Source organism: Trifolium pratense, linkage group LG1 (genome assembly GCF_020283565.1).
Source record: "Trifolium pratense cultivar HEN17-A07 linkage group LG1, ARS_RC_1.1, whole genome shotgun sequence".
NCBI lineage: Eukaryota > Viridiplantae > Streptophyta > Magnoliopsida > Fabales > Fabaceae > Trifolium > Trifolium pratense.
This window is the reverse complement of record NC_060059.1, coordinates 6,602,316-6,625,404: the sequence shown is the minus strand read 5'-3', so window position 1 is coordinate 6,625,404 and position 23,089 is coordinate 6,602,316. Positions and strand designations below refer to the sequence as shown.

At 32.5% G+C, this 23,089-nt stretch overlaps 3 protein-coding genes and 1 long non-coding RNA gene across 6 annotated transcripts; all 4 read left to right on the top strand.

The window, feature by feature from the left end:
* The first annotated feature begins 1,136 nt into the window (after positions 1 to 1,136).
* LOC123897221 lies at positions 1,137 to 4,630 on the top strand. Of its 2 annotated transcripts, none has more exons than XR_006804856.1 (5): positions 1,137 to 1,385; positions 1,541 to 3,579; positions 3,662 to 3,743; positions 3,908 to 4,059; positions 4,410 to 4,630. It is a non-coding gene; the product is annotated as an uncharacterized LOC123897221 (long non-coding RNA). The 2 variants fall into 2 exon arrangements; XR_006804855.1 differs by having other exon boundaries at positions 1,192 to 1,385; positions 1,523 to 3,579.
* Positions 4,631 to 6,585: 1,955 nt separating this feature from the next.
* LOC123902365 (uncharacterized membrane protein YjcL-like) lies at positions 6,586 to 9,647 on the top strand. The gene is made up of 5 exons (XM_045952070.1): positions 6,586 to 7,118; positions 8,088 to 8,198; positions 8,312 to 8,467; positions 8,564 to 8,811; positions 9,152 to 9,647. Exons 1-5 carry the CDS (start codon positions 6,629 to 6,631, stop codon positions 9,473 to 9,475), a joined length of 1,329 nt encoding a protein of 442 aa, XP_045808026.1. The 5' UTR covers positions 6,586 to 6,628; the 3' UTR covers positions 9,476 to 9,647.
* Positions 9,648 to 10,206: 559 nt separating this feature from the next.
* On the top strand, positions 10,207 to 14,814 carry LOC123902338 (ferric reduction oxidase 5-like). 2 transcript variants are annotated; one of them, XM_045952034.1, is made up of 8 exons: positions 10,207 to 10,803; positions 10,929 to 11,037; positions 11,123 to 11,317; positions 11,448 to 11,682; positions 12,406 to 12,733; positions 13,034 to 13,274; positions 13,730 to 14,439; positions 14,592 to 14,814. In XM_045952034.1, exons 1-8 carry the CDS (start codon positions 10,647 to 10,649, stop codon positions 14,729 to 14,731), a joined length of 2,115 nt encoding a protein of 704 aa, XP_045807990.1. In that variant the 5' UTR covers positions 10,207 to 10,646; the 3' UTR covers positions 14,732 to 14,814. The 2 variants fall into 2 exon arrangements, with proteins under 2 accessions (XP_045807990.1, XP_045807996.1); XM_045952040.1 differs by having other exon boundaries at positions 10,294 to 10,803; positions 12,406 to 12,512; positions 13,173 to 13,274.
* On the top strand, positions 11,689 to 22,446 carry LOC123902349 (ferric reduction oxidase 5-like). The gene is made up of 9 exons (XM_045952046.1): positions 11,689 to 12,146; positions 16,939 to 17,110; positions 17,312 to 17,420; positions 17,554 to 17,739; positions 18,052 to 18,286; positions 19,320 to 19,647; positions 20,349 to 20,589; positions 20,881 to 21,590; positions 22,145 to 22,446. The coding sequence occupies exons 2-9, from the start codon at positions 16,954 to 16,956 to the stop codon at positions 22,282 to 22,284; spliced, it is 2,106 nt and encodes a 701-aa protein (XP_045808002.1). The 5' UTR covers positions 11,689 to 12,146; positions 16,939 to 16,953; the 3' UTR covers positions 22,285 to 22,446.
* The last annotated feature ends 643 nt before the right edge of the window (positions 22,447 to 23,089 follow it).

Genomic DNA, 23,089 nt, shown 5'->3' with positions numbered 1-23,089 from the left:
ATCGTTTTAGATAACAACATAATTTACTTTTTCTTATAGATTCCGTCTATAAAAAATCAACATTTTCACTAGATCAAAATTTGTTGGTGATTATGACTTAATAAGTTTTAAGATTTGTTATCTAACTTTTTTTTTTCTCAAAAACAACAATATTCATCCATTCATTCAAATTCATAAGAAATACATCAATCGAGTAAATAGTATAAAATGGCCTAATGTCATTGACAAAGCCTACAATTGATTTGACAAACTTCAAATGTCCGGAATAATCATGTATCCGGATCTGCAACGTTGATGCTAAAGTTATTGAATCTGCACTGAATTTGGATCGAACAAACATGTAAATCTAAACAAAAGAACAAACACCGTAAGACGGGACAAACACCGTACTAAGACGGGATAAACAAAACAAATACTCCGCACTAAGATGATATTAAAACAACACCAGATGAAACAATCACAAGAGAGAAAACTCGAATAAAATCTAAAAAGTATGTGGATATCACTTATTTAAATAAAAAGAAATGAAAAACAATCAAGAGGGGTGACTCGGGTCAAAATTGATCCTAAACCACCCCTCTTTAATTGATAAACCACAAAATTCAACCAAGAAGGTGACTAGAGCTGCGGCGGCCGAGAAAGAAAAGAAAGGAGATAATTGATTTGGTATCTAACTTAAAAATTGATTAATACGAAAGATACAAATCTCGCCATCTATTAGCGAGAAGGTCACTTGAAGGAAAAATTGATTAATACGAAAGATACAAATCTCGTTGATCTAGTTGACCACCGTCACATTTGTCAATGTACAAATTTAATCGTTAATATCTTAAATTATATTTTATTAAAAATTATATATTTTGAAAATATTCATCGAGACAAATTAAACATCTCATATATTAATATTTGCATTTATATATGAGTTTAATTGTTGTGCACCGTCGGTGTAAATAATTTTTACACATACATCCAATGACGCGTTGCCAAATCATTTAATGAATGTGACACATCATGCGTTTTTAATTATCATACATGATGTGTCGGTATATTATTGAACGCATGTGCAAAATAACTTTAGACTGACGGTGCATATAAATTAAATTCTTTATATATTAGTAGAAAAATATGATAAAAGTAGATCATATGAATAATACACAAAGTAAAAATAAGTCATTTATTTTAAGAGAGAGAGAGTATAAACTTAAACTAGTCCACACTACAAGAAAAAAGGAAAATAGCGGCTGTCAAGTAGCAGCGGTTCTAGGCCAACTGTCGCCGCCTACACCTTTACCAGCGGTTTCAAACTGCCGCAGTCGTCAGTGTATTACCGTCCGTTCAAACCGCCACTGTTTCTAAGCGACGGTCCAATAGCCGCTGTTATCAAGGTACTACCGGCGGTTCGCCGCTGTTTGCGTTTTTTGTTTTTGACGGACAACTGTTTTTTTTCTCAATTATCTATTATTACTTAATTTCCCTTATTTATGTTTTTTTCATTCTTTACTCCATCACGTTAAACTCTCAGATGCCTTTTTCTCCATAGATCGATGACGCCGTAGTTCCAAATCTTCTGATCCACAGTTGTTGTTCCTCTAGTCACCACCGTAGCTGCTCTTCAACACAGGTTTCAGTTTCACTTGTTAGTCTTCTCTCTCTGGATCTCTGATTAATCTCTTGTTAATTTGTTGTTAACTTGATTATGCTGACTTTGAGTGATGATAATTTGTTAATTTCTTGGATTCTTTACAGTTTGATTTTAGGGTTTTTGAGTTTAGTGGTTTAATTTCTTGGATTCTTTTACAATTTTGTTAGGGTTTTGATAGTTTGTTAATTCTCTTGAATTTCATATCTTTTTTGAATTAAAGCCTCAAATGAAAAATTAAACCTTTCAAAACTCTATCACTCAAAATCTGGATTTGGTTACATACCAAATTAGTTGTTTGCTATTTTTACAAAGTTTAGAGGGGTTGAATATGAAATATATGATGTTAAGATGTGCGAGAGTAATTACAAAAGGTGTTAGAGGTTTCAAGAAATGTTGTGATCCAGATATGTGAGACCTCAAAGGTTGTGTTTTGCAATGTTTATTCAGTTGGCATATAACAATGGCCTATTGCCCTATTCCTTCATTTAAATACTCAAAAAATTTGTGTGAATTTCTAATATGTTGTGATTCTGTTAAACAACTGTCATGTTGGGGATCCAAAGAAGGATTTTAATCGAACCCATCCAGGGTCTAATTTGTAGCATTCATATCTTACATTTCTTGATATTGGTTTCATGCCTCAAACTTGTGACCTTCCTAATAACATGGCAATACTTCTTACCATTGTGTTAAGGACTTTAGGCTCTCCCCTCTCCTGGTATTGCTTTAAATATGTAGTGCAGTTAAACTCTTGATTGTTTTTGCTGAATCCATCAGATCTTTCAGGTTTCTATAGTTTCTCTCGCAATTAGAGTTTTTTTGGTTGAGTTTGTATTCAGTATGATGCTTATATGGTATTAGTAGATCAGTAAATAGTAGCAGTGAACATTGTTTTCTCACTTCTCAGAGTGCTTATTTGGTATTCAGTGCAGTAAAACTCTTGCTAATTTTTTGTTGCTGAATCCATCAGATCTTTCTGGTTTGTACAGTGTCTGTCACAATTATGGAATTCGTGTTGCACTTGATGGATTTGTCTTTCCAATACATTGCTTATTTGGTATTACTGTAATAGATTAATAGATTGGTACTTGGTAGCACTGAACATTGTTCTCAGAGTTTATTAGGTAGTTGACTTGGCTGTCGTATATGCTGGTGGAGGTAAATAAATATGAATTCTATGATGGATATGTTATGTTATGCTCATTTCATCTCACTTCACCAGATCATGATTGAGCATCAGATTAAATGTTTTTAATCAGGTAAAAATGAGGTAATGAAGTATCCATGTATAGGGTTCAAAATAATGCTTTACTGAGGTTATGTCTAGGCCTTTGATTATCTCAACAATGTGCCTGTTCAAGAGTCATCCCTACAACACAACAAAAAGAAATAATCTGCTATAATTCCCTCACATATTAGAATACATTCCGCACACTCACAATATTGCCAAGACTAATCTAGTGCAATTAGGATTTCATACCAACATGACTTTTTAATTAAGTCTCCAAATGGCAAGAATCAAAATTTTGCCAAGAATAGGGAGTAAAACTAATAGCATTAACAGGGTCCTACTTGTAGACATCAAGCTTGGGGACTTGAGTATTAGAAGAATATAGTCTGGTCGTTTTCGTTGGTACTAGTCATCATGTGACAAAACTTATATGTCATAGTTTGGTTATTTAAATTATGAAATTTATGATAATAAACCCTATTTAAATTGTCTAAGCCAAGGTCATGATGTTTGAATTTTGAAGTTAGTATTGTAATCATACAACATTCTCAAGTCTCAACGAAACAACTCAAGCATGTTATAGTCTTAAATCTTAATCTATGATAATACTGGTGAACATGAACATGAAAATGCTGCTCAGCATGCAAAGCAAACCATCCCACACACTCTTGGGACAATGACTTTGGCACGATTGAAGCATAGATTGGTAAATTAACTCATTCTTTCAACTTCATTCAACATTAAATGATTATTTCTTTATTTTTCACTTACTTGAGTACAAATTTTAGGAAGTGGCAGACAGATGCCGTTATTCAAGAGGTGATATGTATTCCATATCACATAACGGAAACGATGAAGCAAAGAAAGAGTGTAAGCATTTTTCTAACCATTTTTTTATGACGTCTGACTCTGAGTCTCTTACCACTTCATGATAGAAATTTTATGAAAGTGCTTATTTACTTATTTCTATTTTAATTTTTAATTCCCTATCTCTACTGTGGAAAATGTAATTTTATAGTTTCCATTATATACAGGAGGAGTTATAAACACATCGTCAAGAAAATTCTTCTTTGAATGATGCTGCATACACAACGGTTTTTGAAAAAGAACATCTAGGACGTGTTCGAGGTGTGGGATGGTGTTCTCCCATCTCAATACCTTGCTATGAGGCAGGATCTGGATGCAGGTAATGCTCAAGTTAGAGCTTTACAGGAATAAGTTGCTATGTTGGCGCAACAATTTGCTTTATATTCTAGAGGCAATGCGGCAATCAATTCAAAACATAACGATTTATAAGTGTTTTATCAGTTTGTTCATTTCATAACTCTGTCATCATTTGTTTGATCATCCAACAACACCACTTCATCCACTTTGTCATTATTTACTATTCTTTATTCCATTGAAATATAATTTCCCTATTCAACTCTGCCAACAGTTTAATTATAGGTCTTAGGTCTTATGAAAGATAATGTATAGTCTTTTGATAGATGAAAATCTTTTTTATAGTATTCATTTTTTTATGGGTTTAAATTTCAGGTTCCAAACATGGACTCTCGTACGAAAGGAAGACCTTATTCAGCAAGTCATGAACCCCGACCCTGAATTAGATTTTAATGATTTATCATGTGGTACTTTGGCATCTTTTGAAGTAGGGTGGTTATTGAGTACTTAATACTTAAGTATATTTGAAGTAGGTGCTAATTACTTTGATATCTTTTGAAGTATGTTTTAGATATGAACAATTTGATATTGTAATATTTTGCTTTATAGGTTGAATTACTTGGTTATTTGAAGTAGTTAGGGAAACATTACTATTTTGAAGTACTTCGTATTTGAAGCACTTAGAAAAACATAATATTTTGAAGTACTTAAGGAAACATTATTATTTTGAAGTACTAGGGAGTATATGAAATTTGTTATTATGTTTACTTATCATTTTTTTGACATATATTTTGTTTTTTCTTTTGTTACGATGTCTAATAAAATAAACAAGTAAAAATGTAAATATGTAATGCATGGAAAAAAGGATTAAAAAAACAAAGCAAAAGGAAAGACTGTTAAAAAAATGGATTCTGCAACCAAAAAAAAAACATTCTAAAAATGGATACTGCAACAAAAAAAAAAAAACCATTCTGGACAATAGCGGCGGTTTGGAACCGCCGCAAATATCTCCCCAATTTTTCCTCTATCGCGTCATAATGCAACCGTCGCAAACAACAATCCAACTGCCGCTAAATTGTTTCCGGCGGTTATTCCCGCGGTTTCCAGATCCGCCGCTATATGACCTAGCGACGCCGCATTTTGGGGCGCTTCAGAAACCGACGCTTGAAGTATTTAGCGACGGTTAAAACCGACGCTAATTGCTAAATTCAACTGCTGCCGCTTGCTGGTTTTGTTGTAGTGCCAATATAAAAAGTAACACCCGAAAACTTGAAATTTTAAGGAAAGTAAAGTCCAAATCTTCGTCACCGGACCAACCTACAAGGATTTTTGGTGATTATTACGAGATTATTAAGAGTTTTGAAAGAAAGGGAGGGAGCACTCGCAAGTCACAACTCACAAGGGAATAGTTGGAAATTTATGTGTGGACCAATTTTTGTTGTATATGCATGTGTAATGCAGACACATTCTTGCCTAGACACAAGAATATAAGCATAATATTTGGGCACACACATCAATCAAAAAAGTTAAAAGAAAAATAAAATAATCACATCAATTAAAATAATTTTAATGATTTTTTCTTTAAATTAATTTTACTTATGTGTGCGTGCCTAACACTTATACTTTGTGATTGTGTCTTCTTCTATTTTGTTCTTGTCTTCTGGCAAACCTTGTGCCAAGCAAGGACTTTCCGTTGTTATTAATATATTTCATTTTTACTTGTTCATAAAATAAATGGGTTATGCGTGCGTGTGTGTCGTAAAAGGAAGAAAATTTGAGAAACTTTGCATATGTGTGTAAGAAGAGAAGTTCAGACTTTTGGAAAAACTTAACTGTTACTTACTATATCCTAAAATATAAGGGAAAATTAGTAAAGCCGACCTATAGCATAGCGGGGAAGGGGGTCTGTCGCAACGCTATCATGTTATATTGCTGCTATTAACATCATAATTTGATACTCCCTTTGTCCCATATTATAAGCAAAAATAATATTTTCACATTTATTAAAACACACTTATTAAGAAAAATGAAATATGATAATTTGAAATATGTTTCACGGTTGGTTATTGACAATGGGAAAAAGAATAGAGAGAGTAAATTTACGTTTAATTTCATGAGAATAAGTAAAAGTAAATCTTGAACCTAATAAAATTGGTTTTTTTTTTTTTTTTGTTAATAATATGGACAATATTTTGAGGAAATATGAAATATATAAACCAAAATATACTAATAACACTCTCGATACCCTAGAAATGTCGTATTATAACCAAAATATACTAAAAAAATAAAATTTTGAGGGGTGCCACTGCCATGGCACATGCACATCCATACCCTAGAGAAGATCCGCCATTGCTAACCGGTGAGGCACCTAACCGGTGAGGCACCTATTGACTGGCTCACCTTTGACGCAGCCCAGATTCAGATGCATAATAAGCATTAATTAATCGTCGAAATAATTAAATTATCATACTTTTACACATAAATACAAAATTGACTAGCGACAAAAAAAAAAAAGTAAAATTTTGAATCATGATTTGAACAAAAATAATCCAGAAGCTGAGAAGTAGACACAGTGTCGTGGTGGTGGTGCTGTAATGGCTTCTTCAATTTTAACACTTAGATCTTCTTCTTCATTTTCCCGCCAAAAACCGTTACTTCCAAAACCTAAATTCAATTCCTATTCACCATCTTCTTTAACAATCATCAAATTCAAAAGCCGTAATTTCGGAATTGAACGTCGTTTGGTGGTTACAGAAGCAATAGGAGGGAAATTGAATTTGAATTTCCCTCTGATTTCTCCCCACGATCAATGGGGAAACTGGACGGCGTTATTGGCGGCAGCAGCATTTGGAATTTGGTCGGAGAAGACTGAGATTGGGAAGACAGTGAGTGGTGCTATTGTGAGTATTTTGGTGTGTCTTGCTGCTAGTAATTTGGGGATTATTTCAGTTGATGCTCCTGCTTATGATTTGGTTTTGAAGTTTCTTCTTCCTCTTGCTATTCCTTTGCTTCTCTTTAGGGCTGATCTCCGCCGTGTTATTAGTTCCACCGGCATTCTTCTCTTGCCTTTCTTGCTTGGTTCAGGTAACTCAATTTTCTCTCTCATTTTTGCAATAGTTAAGTTATAAATTATGCTATTATGGCGATCTTAAATTTTTTTTTTTATTTTTTTTTTTATGATGTTGACAATGAAGATCGAACATAGGGCCTAATTAAACACATGAAATCCAGCATTAAATGTTCTATTAGACTCGATGTCGACGTGTTGACTGGGTTGCCATGTCATATGCCCAATATGAGGGACTATAATGAAAGTTCCTCCCTCTAATTGTGAAATAGATATTGGGATTAGGGACTTTCATTTTAGTAATTGAGATTAGACGTATGACATGACATCTCAGTCAATATGTCTAGGTGGAGTCAAACAGGGTGTTTAACAGCCACGACTTCTCAAAGTTTAACGAAAAAACTAACTTGAATAACGTTTTACAAAGTTAAATTGATTTTTGAGTTTTTGTATGTTTAGGAACCAGATTTCCCACCCGGGCGATGCACGGGGAAGAATTTGTTTATATGATATGGTTTTATATTTCGTTTGTTAGTACAACCAATAAATAATTTCATATAATATCCCGATATCATTATAAATTAAACTAAAGATGGGTCTTTAAAAGATTAATTTGAGATAGTCTCACATAGTCAAGATCAAATTTGGTAGCTTACTCAGTATTATTTGGTATATATATTCAGATGGGGGTATACATATGATGTAGTAAATTGTTATGTTTTTGATGTTGAAATAACATTACTCATAAAAAATTATCAATATGGAACAACAAATATTTTAAAAGTCAATTTCCGGCATCACTTGGTAACGGTGATGGTATTATTTATGAAAAGATCACCGAGTTTATCAAATAAAGACCTTCTCTTTATGTTACTATTTTACTTTTAAAAAGCAATTTGTCTGAGAATGTTATTGTTCATTGCCTTTGTTTTTCAGATTCTAGTGACCGATTGAACCTGATTTTTTAACCTACATTATCATAACAGTTGCAACTACAATTGGGACAGTAGTAGCATATCTACTTGTTCCAATGCGATCACTTGGTCAGGATAGTTGGAAGATAGCAGCTGCTCTCATGGGTAGACATATTGGTGGAGGTAACTCTTTTCTTTTTATTTCCTAGTAGAGCTCATTAATATTGCTGGAAACATTTGTATCTTCAACTTAGACATGGCTTAACTTATATATTATTGTTTTCCTTATTGTGTAGCTGTCAATTATGTTGCCATATCTGATGCTCTTGGTGTCCCACCCTCAATTTTAGCTGCGGGCTTAGCTGCTGATAATGTTATTTGTGCAGTGTATTTTTCAACATTGTTTCTACTGGCCTCTAATACACCTCCAGAGTCCTCAGCATCAGGAAATGGTAGCTCAAATTCTATTTTGATCATAATGATGATTAGTTAGTTTATATTTTCATGTCGGAGTTCCACCTATCTCTGATTTTTGTTGTTATTGTTAGATGATGCAATTACTAGTACTACTATGTCTGGGTCTGGTGACAAACTTCCAGTGCTACAAATGGTTACTTCACTTGCAGTGTCCTTTGCCATGTGCAAGGTTGCCAATATTCTTACAGGGTATTTTGGAATCCAAGGGGGTAATCTGCCATTGGTAACAGCAATTGCTGTAATATTTGCAACTGTATTTCCCAAACCATTTGCTTCTCTTGCACCCTCTGGTGAAGCTATGGCTGTAATTCTCATACAGGTTGGTTGTTATTCATCATAGGCAAGCTTTTTCACTTACGAACTGCTGTTTTAATTGACCATGACTTTGTTGAAATCACTGTGGCACCGTGATTTTGTTGAGACTCCAAAGTCCAAAGTATAGTTTTTATCAAAATCACAGTATAGTCCACAGCGACTCTGTCCAATTCACTGTCAATTCAACCATGTACTAAAGAGTAAAGACCATAAAAGAAAGTAAGCTGTTGGGTAGTTCCAAAAATAAAATGAAAAAAAAATAGAAACTAACAAATGATAATATATTCAATGTCAATATCACATAAACTGACTAGTTAATGGTTTATGAAACTTGTGAGGAATAGGTATTCTTTGGGGTGATAGGTGCAAGTGGGAGCATAAGGAGTGTGATGAACACAGCACCAAGTATTTTTCTATTTTCTTTAGTTCAGATAACAGTCCATCTTGCTTTGATACTTGGACTGGGAAGACTTTTTCGCTTTGACTTGAAGTTGTTGCTCATAGCATCAAATGCTAATGTTGGTGGCCCAACAACGGCATGTGGAATGGCAACTGCAAAAGGGTGGACTTCCCTCATTTTGCCTGGCATTCTTGCTGGTATATTTGGAATTGCCATTGCTACTTTTCTCGGCATTGGATTTGGTCTAAAAGTCTTGAAATACATGTAAAAATCCCATGTTTTTATATGCAAACAAACTATGTACTCTAAAATTGGTTCCATTTCTATTTGTCGACAAAGCTTTTGAAAGCCAAACTGGTTTCTTGATCTGCTATAAAGATTGATTCACAGATTAATAGTGGAATCGTATCAATTTAGAGTTCCATGTCCCCTCTGCTTCATTCTGTGTGTTCGTGGTGATTAATAGCGTAATGCCATTTTGTGTATCAAGTAAGATCAAATAAATACAAAATTTCTATAAATTTCTATAACAAAAGATAAAATTAAATCGGACTATTTTCGTGCAAGCTATAATTAGCTGTTTTCATAAGCTATCATTGGAGGGCTTATGAAAATAAGCTAAATACAACTTATAGAGATGTCATAAGCTGTTCTTATAAGCCATCTCAAAGAGTTTCACAGATTTTCAATTGTGCCTGACATTGTTGCTGGTATATTTGGAATTGCCATTGCCACTTTCTCGGCATTGGATTTAGTCTAATAGTCTTGAAATACATGTAAAAAATTCCATGTTATTTATATGCAAACAGTCTATGTACTCTAATATCGGCTCCAATTTCTAGCTTTAGACAAGTTTGAAGTGGAAATCATGTTGTATTTATTTTAGAAGATAACTATAATTATTAAAGTAAACTTAGTTTTTACTGTGACTGGTTTTTGCTCCACTACAAATTATGCACAGGGAGTTAAATTACCAACGTGCACAATATTTGATGGGTTGTGGACTTGTGGCAAATATTTTGGTAGTGTATATATAGCCAGTGCTTTTGGTTTTATAAGATAACTCTCACATTTTGTTTTCCACCACCTCCACATATCTTATATTCACATTTTGTTTGACATCGTCGATTTATCTGAAAATGACTTATACAAATAAGCCAATCTCAAGGCAGATATTTTTACCAGAATAAAAATAATTACATGTGAGGTTTTGTTGTTCGTTCACTCAAAGTTGTTCTTGTGTGCTTGATATTTCATGTGCAGTGTTAGTGATAAGTAGTTGCTGTAGCCCGAAGCACAATAGCTGCGAGACTCATCAACCCTCGTACCCCTACGGGGTCTTGCTTTTCAATATGTACACAAACCTTTCATAACCTACAAGATGAAGATATAGTGAACTGAACTGAACTGATTGAGACTCTCTACACACAAAGTGCAAGATGATGAAGAGCCACACAATATTCCTACGGATTATTTTTCTTTTGATGTTTCTTGGGTGGCTAACTGTTTGGATATTGTTGCCCACTAAGATCTACTTTAACACCTTGATTCCCAGCCTACAAAACAAGCTTTATTCTACATACTTCAGAGAGCAAGGTAATTAAGTACTTGTGTATTTCATTTTTATTTTATAATAATTATATCTAACTATTCAATCTACATTTGTTTGCGCGCGCACACACATATATGATTATTATTACATTAATTGTCAACTGTTTTAGGGATAAATCTGCTGCTTTACACATTCCCAATGATGTTCATTGGAGCTCTGAGTTGTATTTATCTCCATCTGCATCAAGAAAAAATAACAGACAAGTTACACTCCAGAAGGTATTATCTAGCTAGCCTTAATTATCTAGATATATTGTTTAATTTCCCTTTAGAAGTCATAAATATACATATGTTTTGGTTTCAGTGCTGGCGCTGGCGCTCTGAAAAGATGTTTATGTTTCCTGAGACGTCCATTCCTCGTGATGTCTCCGATTGGAATTGTTTCATCTATGGAGCTTATTTTTGCACTCATGTTTGCTGCACTTTTGATATGGTCCCTTTCAAATTACATACATAACAGTTTCGGTCATCTTCATATTCACAAGCAAGGCGAGAAAATGTAAATAGTCTAAACTTTTATTTCCACTTTATGTTAAATTAACTCTGTTTTGTTAACAATTTATGAACATAAATGAAACAAATTAATATTACATAATTTGGTTATTGATTATTATTGGTCTTGGTAATAGATGGGAAGTGAAGTTGAAGAGGGTATCTTTGAGATTTGGATATACAGGAAACATATGTTTGGCATTTCTGTTCTTTCCTGTGACAAGAGGGTCTTCTATTCTGCCTCTTGTTGGTCTCACATCTGAGTCAAGCATCAAGTATCATATCTGGCTTGGACATTTATCTATGCTTCTTTTTTCTGCTCATGCCATAGGATTTATCATCTATTGGGCCATCACCAACCAATTGATTAAGGTATATATATGTTGTTTTTTTGTGCAATCTTTTTTTTTTTTGAAACATTGTGCAATCTTAATTACCTCCAAGTAAAAGAAAAAAAAAAGTTACGGTTCAGATTCATTTCTAGGTAGATCTAGGGGTGTGCATTTCTTTGTTTATGATAAGGTGGTTTTTTATGCATTTGAAGCCCCATAATATATGTGGCAAGGAATCTATTGTCTTTTTCTGTTTGGAATTGAGCAGAATATACCGTTCCTTCATTTGACTAAAATGATGAAGTTAGTTAATATCTAGATTTGAAACATGAATTCCCAAGCTTTAAAAATAAAACTTTTTTTATGTCAAAAAAATAATAATAAAATGTTTCTATTTAAAAAAAAATTTGTAATATATATATCTATAGTCATAATTTTAAGAAGTTATGAGAACGAAAAACACCACTAGCTAAAAAAGTCTTGAATATGTAAGCTAACAAATTTCACAATAATTAAGAATGTTGGTTAATCATTTAGTTTTTTTTGTAGTAGTAAAAAATATAATTGTATTTCTCAAACTACTCTTGATTTCCGTATAATTTTCCATGGAAATTTGTTCTATAAGAATATTAATTAATTGATATTTTTTGGATGATATATATGAAATTAGTATTTTCTCAATGGCATTTCATTTATATTTTCTGAAATATGTATTATTAATGTGTTTGCTCCAAATATGTATATCTAATTTTGGATGGCCTAGATGGTAGAGTGGAGCAAGACATATGTATCCAATGTAGCTGGGGAGATTGCAATTTTAATAGCATTAGCAATGTGGATAACAAGCATTCCACGCATAAGGCGTAAGATGTATGAAGTATTCTTCTACACTCACCATCTCTACATTCTCTATATCTTATTTTATGCCATCCATGTTGGAGTTGTAGACATGTGCATGATTGCTCCTGGGATTTTCCTATTCCTCATTGATAGACACCTTAGATTCTTACAATCTCGCCAAAATGCTCGGCTGCTATCGGTTCGCCTTTTACCTTGTGCGGCACTTGAGCTCAACTTCTCCAAGAATCCTAGTAAGATAATAAAAAATTCATCTCTCATATCTTTGCTGATTTATATGAAAAAATAAGTTAAATGAATATCTATGTAGCACCAACACTTCGGATTGAAGACAATATCATGTATGATGTTCAGAAATTAACACGACAGTGTCACACTGACACATGATGTCCACATTCAACCACATCTATTTTTAAAATTATTATCGGTGTTTGTGTCATGTGTTAGTTCAAAAGAAAAGACTTTTACTTCATTACCTAAACCAAGTTTTGCTAACAAAATTACCATCTTTTTGGTTTAATTCCTAACTTCAGGTTTATACTATAACCCCACAAGCTTTGTGTTCATCAATGTTCCCAAGGTTTCCAAGCTGCAATGGCACCCTTTTACAATGAATTCTAGTTGTAATATGGAGACTAATCATCTGAGTGTTACTATAAAAAATGTTGGCAGCTGGTCAAACAAGCTTTACCAGGAACTTTCTTCAACATCTTTGGATCATCTTCATGTTTCAGTTGAAGGACCCTATGGACCGCATACTGCACAATTTCTAAGGTAAATTTGGCAGTACTATTCTACTAAGATCATGAAAGATTTAAGTCTATTATTTTATATTTCTGTCTTGTGAATCATGTTGTGTTGTGTGTATATGGCTCTTAGTCATCTATGAAATCCATATATATAGACTTTCATAGTTCAAAATTGTAGTTGTGTTCATGCTGCGAACTTTTATATTGTGGTAAAATGAGGACAAATGCAGCTGCAATTGTAGTTGTGATGCTATTGCGCAGAGCTTTAATACTGTCATGTTGCGACATCAATTGCGGTTGCAGACTGCAATTTAAAACTATTGCTTCCATGAATGTGGTCACAATGCTGGACCTTATTAAATTTGGGATGTTTTTGCTTTACATTTTACTAGGTCTTTATTTGGATTCCGATTTCTATATTTACAACAAATCAATTTTCAACTGCAAGCCTAATTTATCATCATTCTGTCTTTAAAACAGGCATGAACAAATTGTGATGGTGAGTGGTGGAAGTGGCATAACTCCATTCATATCTATAATTCGAGATCTCACATTTCAAAGCCATCAACAAGAATTCCAAGCTCCAAAACTTCTACTTGTTTGTATTTTCAAAAATTATGTTGATCTAACCATGTTAGATCTTGTGCTTCCCATTTCTGGTTTGACAACTCAAATCTCAAACCTTCAGTTAGAAATTGAAGCTTACATTACAAGAGAAAAAGAAGAACCTTCAAGAGATACTCAGAAACATACCCAAACCATATGGTTCAAACCAAACCTCTCAGATTCACCAATCTCAGCTGTATTAGGCCCAAATAACTGGTTATGGCTTAGTGCTATAATCACATCATCATTCATAATGTTTCTCCTCCTTTTAGGGATTTTAACTCACTACTATATTTATCCGATTGAAAGTAAATCTGGTGAAGTGTATAATTGGACATTCAAGGTTATGTGGTACATGTTTCTACTTTGTGCATGCATATTTATATGTTCTAGTGTTGTTTTTCTTTGGTGGAAGAGACACAACACTTTAGAAAATAAACAAATAATGAATGAAGAAGTTCAAACACCAACAACGTCACCAGGGTCATGGATTTATGGATCAGAAAGAGAGGTTGAAAGCCTTCCTCATCAATCTTTAATGCAAGCTACACAAGTGCATTTTGGTGCAAGACCTGATCTCAAGAGTAAGTTGTGTGGAAGGGTACTTTTGTATATATTGTTAAGTTTTTTTTTTTTTTTTAAACCAGTTATCCTCCGCACGCAAATGCAGAGACTAATCTCTTACTATATTTTATATCAATGGGACAATGATGTGTACAATTTGTTAATTTTGCAGAAATTTTGTTTGAGTGTGAAGGCAAAGATGTTGGAGTTATGGTTTGTGGTCCAAGGAAATTGAGACACGAAGTTGCTAGAATATGTGCTTCTGGTTTGGCTGATAATCTTCACTTTGAATCCATCAGCTTTAATTGGTGATCTATAATGTAATTTAGCATCAATATACATGTTATATGCCCTATGTTTATTTTTGCTAAAAGAAAGAACAATTTTTGCTCCCATTCTTTATTTCTTATCCCATCTGAACCATGGTCGGGGTTCACAACAAATGGACCATATCAAACGAGTAAATTCAAAATCATGCTTTCAAAACTTTCGCACGATCAGATCATATTTGTTCATTTGAAAATACATATCAATCATCCATAGTACAATGTTATTACTTACTACTGATCTTGAAAGTTCGTACACTTCTGATGCCTGATGAAACATGAAAGGTCAAAATAACGACAACTTGTTGTGACATATTTTAATCTTTAACTGAAAGAAAAAACTAAAAGAGATGGAGGGAGCGAGACCCCAAAAAAAGAAACGAGATGAAGGGATTTTTTTAATCTTTCAAAAGAAAATGGATTACATCATAAATTATTTAATAGTTGACATTCTTATAGTCTTGACTTTCAGTTAAGATATTTTCCGTAAGATTAAAATTAAAGATCGATATATTATATAAAATTTTAATACATTTTATTGTTGAAGCAACAATCATATTTACTACAATAACATCAATCAATTTTTTATTTTTTATTAAAATAAAAACCAACAATTAAAAGATATTGGAAAATTTTCACTTGTGGATTATCATGGCATGCGCATACACTCACATTAATTGCTATTGCTACACCCAAACAATAATCTTACGTACTAATGTAGTAATACTGTGTAGTACTACTACTACAAAAGTACAATACGTAATTTTATATGATCGTACTATCAATACCCAGCTAATTACATAAGGTCAACTTCATAATAAACTTATTAAAAATTCGATACTGCTTCATAGTCATATTGTATGAAAGAATTTCATTATTAAGAATTTAAATTGTTCTCGCCACACATTTTGATGCTCTTCCTTTTTTTAAGGTGCCCTTTCCACAAAAGATATAATTCTATTTGATGCATGTTAGAAACAAAATGTGTAGGCCCTCGTGAGCTTAAATTAGTTGGTAGATATGTCGTGTATATATTATGCAGGAACTACGAGGAAAAAAAACAAAATGCGTAGAATATGGGTCTGTTTGTTTCAGCTTTAAAAAAAATGGATTTTTTTCTTTGTATTTTTGAAAATAAATTTTCTAAAATTGTTTTTCAAAATATTACAAGTTTTTTTATATCCGTTTTTTCTAAATTCAAACACTAATTTTGACATCATATAACATAAACATACATTATTAAAAATCAAAACATAGTCAAAATCACAATTTTTTGAAAAAATTGTATTTCAAAAATGATTTTTATGAAAATCTATTTGGAATAGCTTCAAAGTAAATGATTTTTTTGAAATTTTGATATTCAAAAAAAGTTTCAATAAAATGATCAAATACTTAAAATAACACTTTAAGAATAACTATTCAAACCAAATTTTCATTTGAAGCTTTTATAAAAAAATTATTTGTAATTTTTTTTTACTCAAAATTATGTACGTAACACTATAAGAGAACCTATTTTGAAAAAATCTATAACAAACGAACCCATATATATCTTTCAAGTGAAATTGGAACCTCGCAGGTTCACCATATTTTGGTGTCTAACATCTAGCTATTTTTTAAAAAACAAACACTTGAGTATTAAGAAACAAATATCAGAGTAGCTATTAGATTCAACTCCAAATGATGAAACTACGTATAACTTTCTTTATAACAAATTTCTTAACCCCTCGCCTTAAGATGTTGGATTGGCAACTAAAATTTACTCATGTTTATAGGCAGGCAAACCATGTGGCCGACTGACTTGTAGATTACGCACTCAAGCTACCTATAGGTACTCATGTTTTTAATTCCCCTCCTGGTGGTTGTACTGCTCTTTTATGGTAGGATGTAGTCGGGGTTTATTTTAATTCATCGTATTCTTATGTAATTCGGCCTAACGGCATCCGGTAAATAAAAAAAAAAAAATCATAACCCCTCAAAATCGACTGTTGGGGAGACAAAGTACGTTCTTTCTTTCTTTCCTTTTTCATGAGAAGCGAGTGTACGTCTTTTGCTTTGATAAAAATGGAAAATGTACTTCTTTTGTTTTTATAAAAATAGTAATATAATAACGCACCATATAGGTGTTTGACTTATATATATACACACCTTTCATAAACTACATAATGTTTAGTGCACACTGAGACTCTCTCTATACACAAATTAAAGTGCATGATGATGAAGAGCCATACATTCCTAAGGGTCATTTTTCTTTTGATGTTTCTTGGGTGGCTAACGGTTTGGATCTTGTTGCCTACAAAGATCTACAAAAACACATGGACTCCCAAACTTGAAAACAACCTAAACTCTACATACTTCAGAGAGCAAGGTTAGGTTCTTGTTTATTTTACAATAATTACCTAATCTTTTTTTTTTTTGACAAAACCTAATCATTATAAGAGTTTAGGTTATTATTATTATTATTATTATTTTATATATATATATATATATATATATATATATATATATATATATATATATATATATAAGAATATTGATTTATTATTACATTAATTGTTAATTGTTTTAGGGCTAAATCTGCTGCTTTTCACATTCCCAATGATGTTCATGGGAGCTTTGAGTTGTATTTATCTCCATCTTCACAGGGAAAAAATAACACAAAAGATACCCTCCACAAGGTTAATTAGTTCTAAATTATGCTATACCCTAGCTAGCTAGCCACTAAATATTATTACTTGAATTAATCTTTAATTATATAGATATATGTTGTTTAATTTTCCTTAGAAGTGTGTTGTTGTTTTTTTGTTTCAGTGGCGCTCTAAAAAGATGTTTATGTTACCTAAGACGACCATTCTTGGTGATGTCTCCAATTGGAATTGTTACATCTATGGAGCTTATTTTTGCATTCATGTTTGTTGCACTTTTGATATGGTCCCTTTCCAATTACTTGCATATTAGTTTTGGTAGTCTTCATATGCACAAACAAGGCGAGAAAGTGTAAATAATCTAAACCCTCTTTATCTTTTTTTTTTTTTAACCAAAACTCTCTTTATCTTAAATTTGATATGTTATTTATTTTTTTGTCCTAATCCTTCGATTTTTTGAACGACTAAGTAATTCAAAATTTGACTAAAGTCTAGTCAATTATTTTTTCAATCGGCTAGGGTTGTTCGAACTCAGATTCTTCTGAATATTTCATTTTTGATGTAAATTTAAATCAAAGCACCTGAGTTCGATTTCTACCTAAAATAATTATTCGTGGTCGATTATAGACTTTATTTATCTTCTAACTATATGATTTGGTATTAGATGGGAAGCAAAGTTGAGGAGTGTATCTTTAAGACTTGGGTACATAGGAAACATATGTTGGGCATTTCTGTTCTTTCCAGTGACAAGAGGATCTTCTATTCTGCCTCTTGTTGGTCTCACATCTGAATCAAGCATCAAATACCATATTTGGCTTGGACATTTATCTATGATTCTTTTTGCTGCACATACCACAGGTTTCATTATCTATTGGGCCATCACCAACCAAATGGTTGAGGTATGTTTTTATATATGCAATCTTTTTTTTTTTTTTTGACTAAATTATATGGGCAAGTGCAATCTTAATTACCAAAAAAATGGGTTCTGATTCATATAGGTTCCTTGTCTGGTAGATAGAGTGAAACTTTTATCTTGGAACTGATTTTTAGGTAAAAACTCTGACTCCCCTTGTTCCTTTTATGAGTGGGGTATAAACCCTACTTTATGTTGGAATCGATAGAGTTTGTTGTGGTGTCTTGTTGGGTCTCGTTGAGTTAGGAGGATTGAAGACCCTCTTGTTACAATATGTGTCTTATATGTAGTGTCATGTTGGTGTACCTCATTGTTTCTTTGTAGCTTTTGTTTGTTTGTGTCTCTAATTTTACTTTAGAGATTGTTAGGTTTTGGTAGAGTGTATTTTTGGAGTTTGGATCCTCTCCACTTCTCATTCTTTCTATTTCCTCTATTATTATATAGTTTTGGGAATATAAATGCAATAATGTGATATTAAGTGGGTCAAAATACTTTTTATACACCCAAAAACATTTAAAAACTTTGGTAATGGAAGAAATGATAGAAAATGGAGAGAATCTCAACTCGTATTTTTGGTACCTCTTTATTTTTCTGAACTTTCTCTTGTATGTTTCTCATTTTTATATCCATATACTTCATCCGTCCCAAATTATAAGGAAAAAAAAAAATCACATTTATTAAAAAAAAAATTAATAATAATTTAGAGTGTGTATTTTTGTAATTTTACGGTATAGAATAATGAAAATAACATACCTTTAAAATTAAGGATTGAAAAAACTATAGTAAAAGGATTGGATTTACTGACTAATAAATATAAAAGGTAAATAAAAACTAAGTTATTCTTATTGGTTAATTTATGGTTATCACATCAAATTTACTCATGTAATTTATTCTTATTGGTTGTTAGATAATTATCCTCGAATTTTCAAGTTATTGTAGGCATCACCATTAATTAGTGTGTTTAATTTGTTATTTGTTCCAATCATTTATATATGTATTTTTCTTTTTTTACGGTATAGATGTTAGAGTGGAGCAAGACATATGTGTCAAATGTAAGTGGAGAGATTGCAATTTTAATAGCATTAGCAATGTGGATAACAAGCATTCCACGCATAAGACGTAAGATGTATGAAGTATTCTTCTACACTCACCATCTCTACATTCTCTATATCTTATTCTATGCTATCCATGTTGGTGTTGAATACATGTGCATGATTGCTCCTGGAATTTTCCTATTCCTCATTGATAGACATCTTAGATTCTTACAATCTCGACAAAATGCTCGTTTACTATCAGCTCGTCTTTTACCTTGTGATGCACTTGAACTCACCTTCTTCAAGAATCCTAGTAAGACAATAACAAATTCATTTCTTATATATATCTTTGTCCATTTATATTTATATGTATGAAAGAATATAATTTGTTTGGCTTGTGTTTTGTTTGAGTTTATCTATTGACAAAAAAAAAGTATCGATCTATGACACTATTTGATAGGGTTTATAGAAATAACTTTATAACAAGGAAATAAGTTAAATTGTATTTATGGTCCTCCTAACTTTTACAAATTTATGATTTTGTCCCTCTAACTTTAGCCGTATTTGCGAAAGGATGGCCCCTCATTAATTTTAACCAAGTCAGCAAACATGTGGCAAGTGACTTACATGTCACGTCAGCATATGTGGCATGTCACGTAGATGTGGCATGTGAGTCACTTGTCACATGTACGTTGAGTTGATCAAAATTAGTGGGGGCATCTTTTTGCAAAATGGACTAAAGTTAGAGGTCAAAATCGCAAACTTGTGAAAGTTAGAAGACCAAGTTGCTTTTAGCTTATTTCTATAAGTTCTTTATGATATCTCATAAAAACAGCTTATAGATTATATAAAAAAGTTTGACTTTTCTTCTATAAAAATAGCTTATATATAAGCACTTAATTAACCAATTTATCCAGATAGAGTCTAGGTTCAATATATAAGGACATCTACTTCATTACCTAAACCTAGCTAACACAAAATTATCACTTTTTTTTGTTTAATTCCTAAATTCAGGTTTATACTATAACCCCACAAGCTTGGTGTTCATAAATGTTCCAAAGGTATCCAAGCTGCAATGGCACCCTTTTACAGTTTCATCTAGTAGTAATATGGAGACTAATTCTCTTAGTGTTATCATAAAAAATTTGGGTAGCTGGTCAAACAAGCTTTATAAGGAACTTTCTTCAACAACTTTGGATCATCTTAGTGTTTCAGTTGAAGGACCCTATGGACCACATACTTCACAATTTCTAAGGTTAGATTGGTATTCATAGCAAAATGCTTCTAGTACTACAAATAAGAAATATTGCGTTATGGACTACAAAAAACTATCGTAGTAGAGCGGAAATAATATTCTAAATAAAAGAAAATCTAGCCGCTCTGCTCCCTCAGGAATGTAGTCACATTGTTGGGCCTCGTTAAATCTAGGGGTTTTGTCCCCAATTTTACACGGTGCTTCTTTTGATTCCGGATTCTATATTCACAACAAATTAACCAATTTTCAAATGCAAGACTAATTATTTATCATTATTCTGTCTCTAAACAGGCATGAACAGATTGTGATGGTAAGTGGTGGAAGTGGCATAACTCCTTTCATATCAATAATCAGAGATCTCATATTTCAAAGCCAACAACAAGAATTCCAACCTCCAAAACTCCTACTTGTTTGCATTTTCAAAAACTATGTTGATCTAACGATGTTAGATCTTATACTTCCTGCTTCTGGTTCAACAACTCAAATCTCAAAACTTCAACTACAAATTGAAGCTTACATCACAAGAGAAAAAGAAGAACCACCAAGAGATACTCAGAAACATATTCAAACAATATGGTTTAAACCAAATCTCTTAGACTCTCCTATCTCAGCTATATTAGGACCAAATAACTGGTTATGGCTTAGTGCTATAATCACATCATCATTCATCATGTTTCTCTTCATTTTAGGGATCGTTACTCGTTACTATATTTATCCAATTGAAAGTAACTCAGGTGAAGTTTATAATTGGACATTCAAGGTTATGTGGTACATGTTTATACTTTGTGCATGCATATGTTTATGTTCTAGTGCAATTTTTCTTTGGTGGAAGAGACAGGACACCTTCGAAAATAAGCTAGTAAAGAATGTAGAAGTTTCAACACCAACAAGATCACCAGGGTCATGGATTTATGGATCAGAAAGAGAACTTGAAAGTCTTCCTCATCAATCTTTAGTGCAAGCTACCAATGTACATTTTGGTGCAAGACCTGATCTCAAGAGTAAGTGAGGCAGAGTACTTTTGTATATACTATTTTAGTTTTTTTTTTTTTCCGCTAAATTGCACTTTTGACCCTCTAACTTTCACAAATATGCAATTATAGCTCCTGACCAAGTCAACGCACACGTGACAAGTGCTCGTGGCACGCAAACAAACAATGACTCAATGTCACGTCAGCATATGTGGCAAGTCATGCTGACGTGGCATTTCAGTCATTGTCCATGTGGGAATACATGTTGATGTGGCATGTGAATGACTTTCCACATGTGCGTAGACTTGGTCAAAATTAGTGAGAGTACGTCCTTTTGCAAAAGAGGCTAAAGTTAGGGGGACAAAATTGCAAGTTTGTGAAAGTTAGTGGGTCAAAAGTGCTATTATGAAAGTTAAGGGGCCAAAATCCCATGTTTGTGAAAGTTAGGGGGGCAAAGGTGCAATTTTGCCTTAGTTTTTAGTTTTGTAAGCTGAGTATCATTTGCACGCAATTGTAGAGATTAATCTTTTATTAATATATTGTATCAATGAGATAGGGATATATAAAATTTGTTAATTTTGCAGAAACTCTGTATGAGTGTGAAGGCAAAGATGTTGGAGTTATGGTTTGTGGTCCAAGAAAATTGAGACATGAAGTTGCTAGAATTTGTGCTTCTGGATTGGCTGATAATCTTCACTTTGAATCCATCAGCTTTAATTGGTGATCTATAATGTAATTTAGCATCAATATACATGTCATATGCTATGCCCTATGTTTATTTTTGCTAAAAGAAAGAACAATTTTTGCTCCCATTCTTTCATCAACTCTCAGAAGTTCAGGTTAATCACAAACTTTAAACCCTTTTAGTGTTTCTTACCCATGATTTCGTTGTTTTCTATCTGAGATAATCATAAAACCCATGATTTCATATATAGTCGATTTCTCATGAAAGCTAGGGTTTCTATTTTTAAATTTGTTTTTCTGTGTCATTTCTGTTTCTTGTTTTACCAATATACGTTGTTTTACCCATGATCATAGCCTCATATTAGTGATTTCTCACATAAAAGTTAGGGTTTTTAATTTTTGGGTAAATACAAAATAGGCGAAAATTGTGATTACCCCTCGTAATGTGAAGATTCTTTCAATTACTCCATGAGTGGCCAACTAGACATAAAATCTTCATTTTTGATGACGTGGCATGCATATGTGTATATTTTTAAAATTTTATTTAACATAAATTTTTCCTTTAAAATTTATGTTAACTCTCAAATGAACCCAACATAATGTATTGAATTGTTTCAGTTTTGTGGAGTTATGAATGGTATGAGTTTTGAATAATTTAATTATCTTAATATGTATACACTAATTAAAAGACTCTTTATAAAATCCATTTTTAAAAACTAGTTTAAATATATAAGCTCCTAAATATATAAACTAGTTTGCGTCAAAAAAATATATAAACTAGTTTAAACTAGGGATTTTTAGGAGTATAACATATTTCCTCCTAAAAAACATATTTTTACACAATT

What these genes read in the sequence shown, in the direction of transcription:
- LOC123902365 (XM_045952070.1), top strand. Translation starts at nt 6,629, where the DNA reads ATGGCTTCTTCAATTTTAACACTTAGATCTTCTTCTTCATTTTCCCGC. An exon ending in GCCTTTCTTGCTTGGTTCAG is followed by an intron (nt 7,119 to 8,087) that starts GTAACTCAATTT and finishes TTATCATAACAG; the next exon opens with TTGCAACTACAATTGGGACA. An exon ending in TGGCTGTAATTCTCATACAG is followed by an intron (nt 8,812 to 9,151) that starts GTTGGTTGTTAT and finishes TGTGAGGAATAG; the next exon opens with GTATTCTTTGGGGTGATAGG.
- LOC123902338 (XM_045952034.1), top strand. Translation starts at nt 10,647, where the DNA reads ATGATGAAGAGCCACACAATATTCCTACGGATTATTTTTCTTTTGATG. An exon ending in TACATACTTCAGAGAGCAAG is followed by an intron (nt 10,804 to 10,928) that starts GTAATTAAGTAC and finishes CAACTGTTTTAG; the next exon opens with GGATAAATCTGCTGCTTTAC. An exon ending in TCACCAACCAATTGATTAAG is followed by an intron (nt 11,683 to 12,405) that starts GTATATATATGT and finishes TGGATGGCCTAG; the next exon opens with ATGGTAGAGTGGAGCAAGAC.
- LOC123902349 (XM_045952046.1), top strand. Translation starts at nt 16,954, where the DNA reads ATGATGATGAAGAGCCATACATTCCTAAGGGTCATTTTTCTTTTGATG. An exon ending in TCACCAACCAAATGGTTGAG is followed by an intron (nt 18,287 to 19,319) that starts GTATGTTTTTAT and finishes TTTACGGTATAG; the next exon opens with ATGTTAGAGTGGAGCAAGAC. An exon ending in CATACTTCACAATTTCTAAG is followed by an intron (nt 20,590 to 20,880) that starts GTTAGATTGGTA and finishes GTCTCTAAACAG; the next exon opens with GCATGAACAGATTGTGATGG.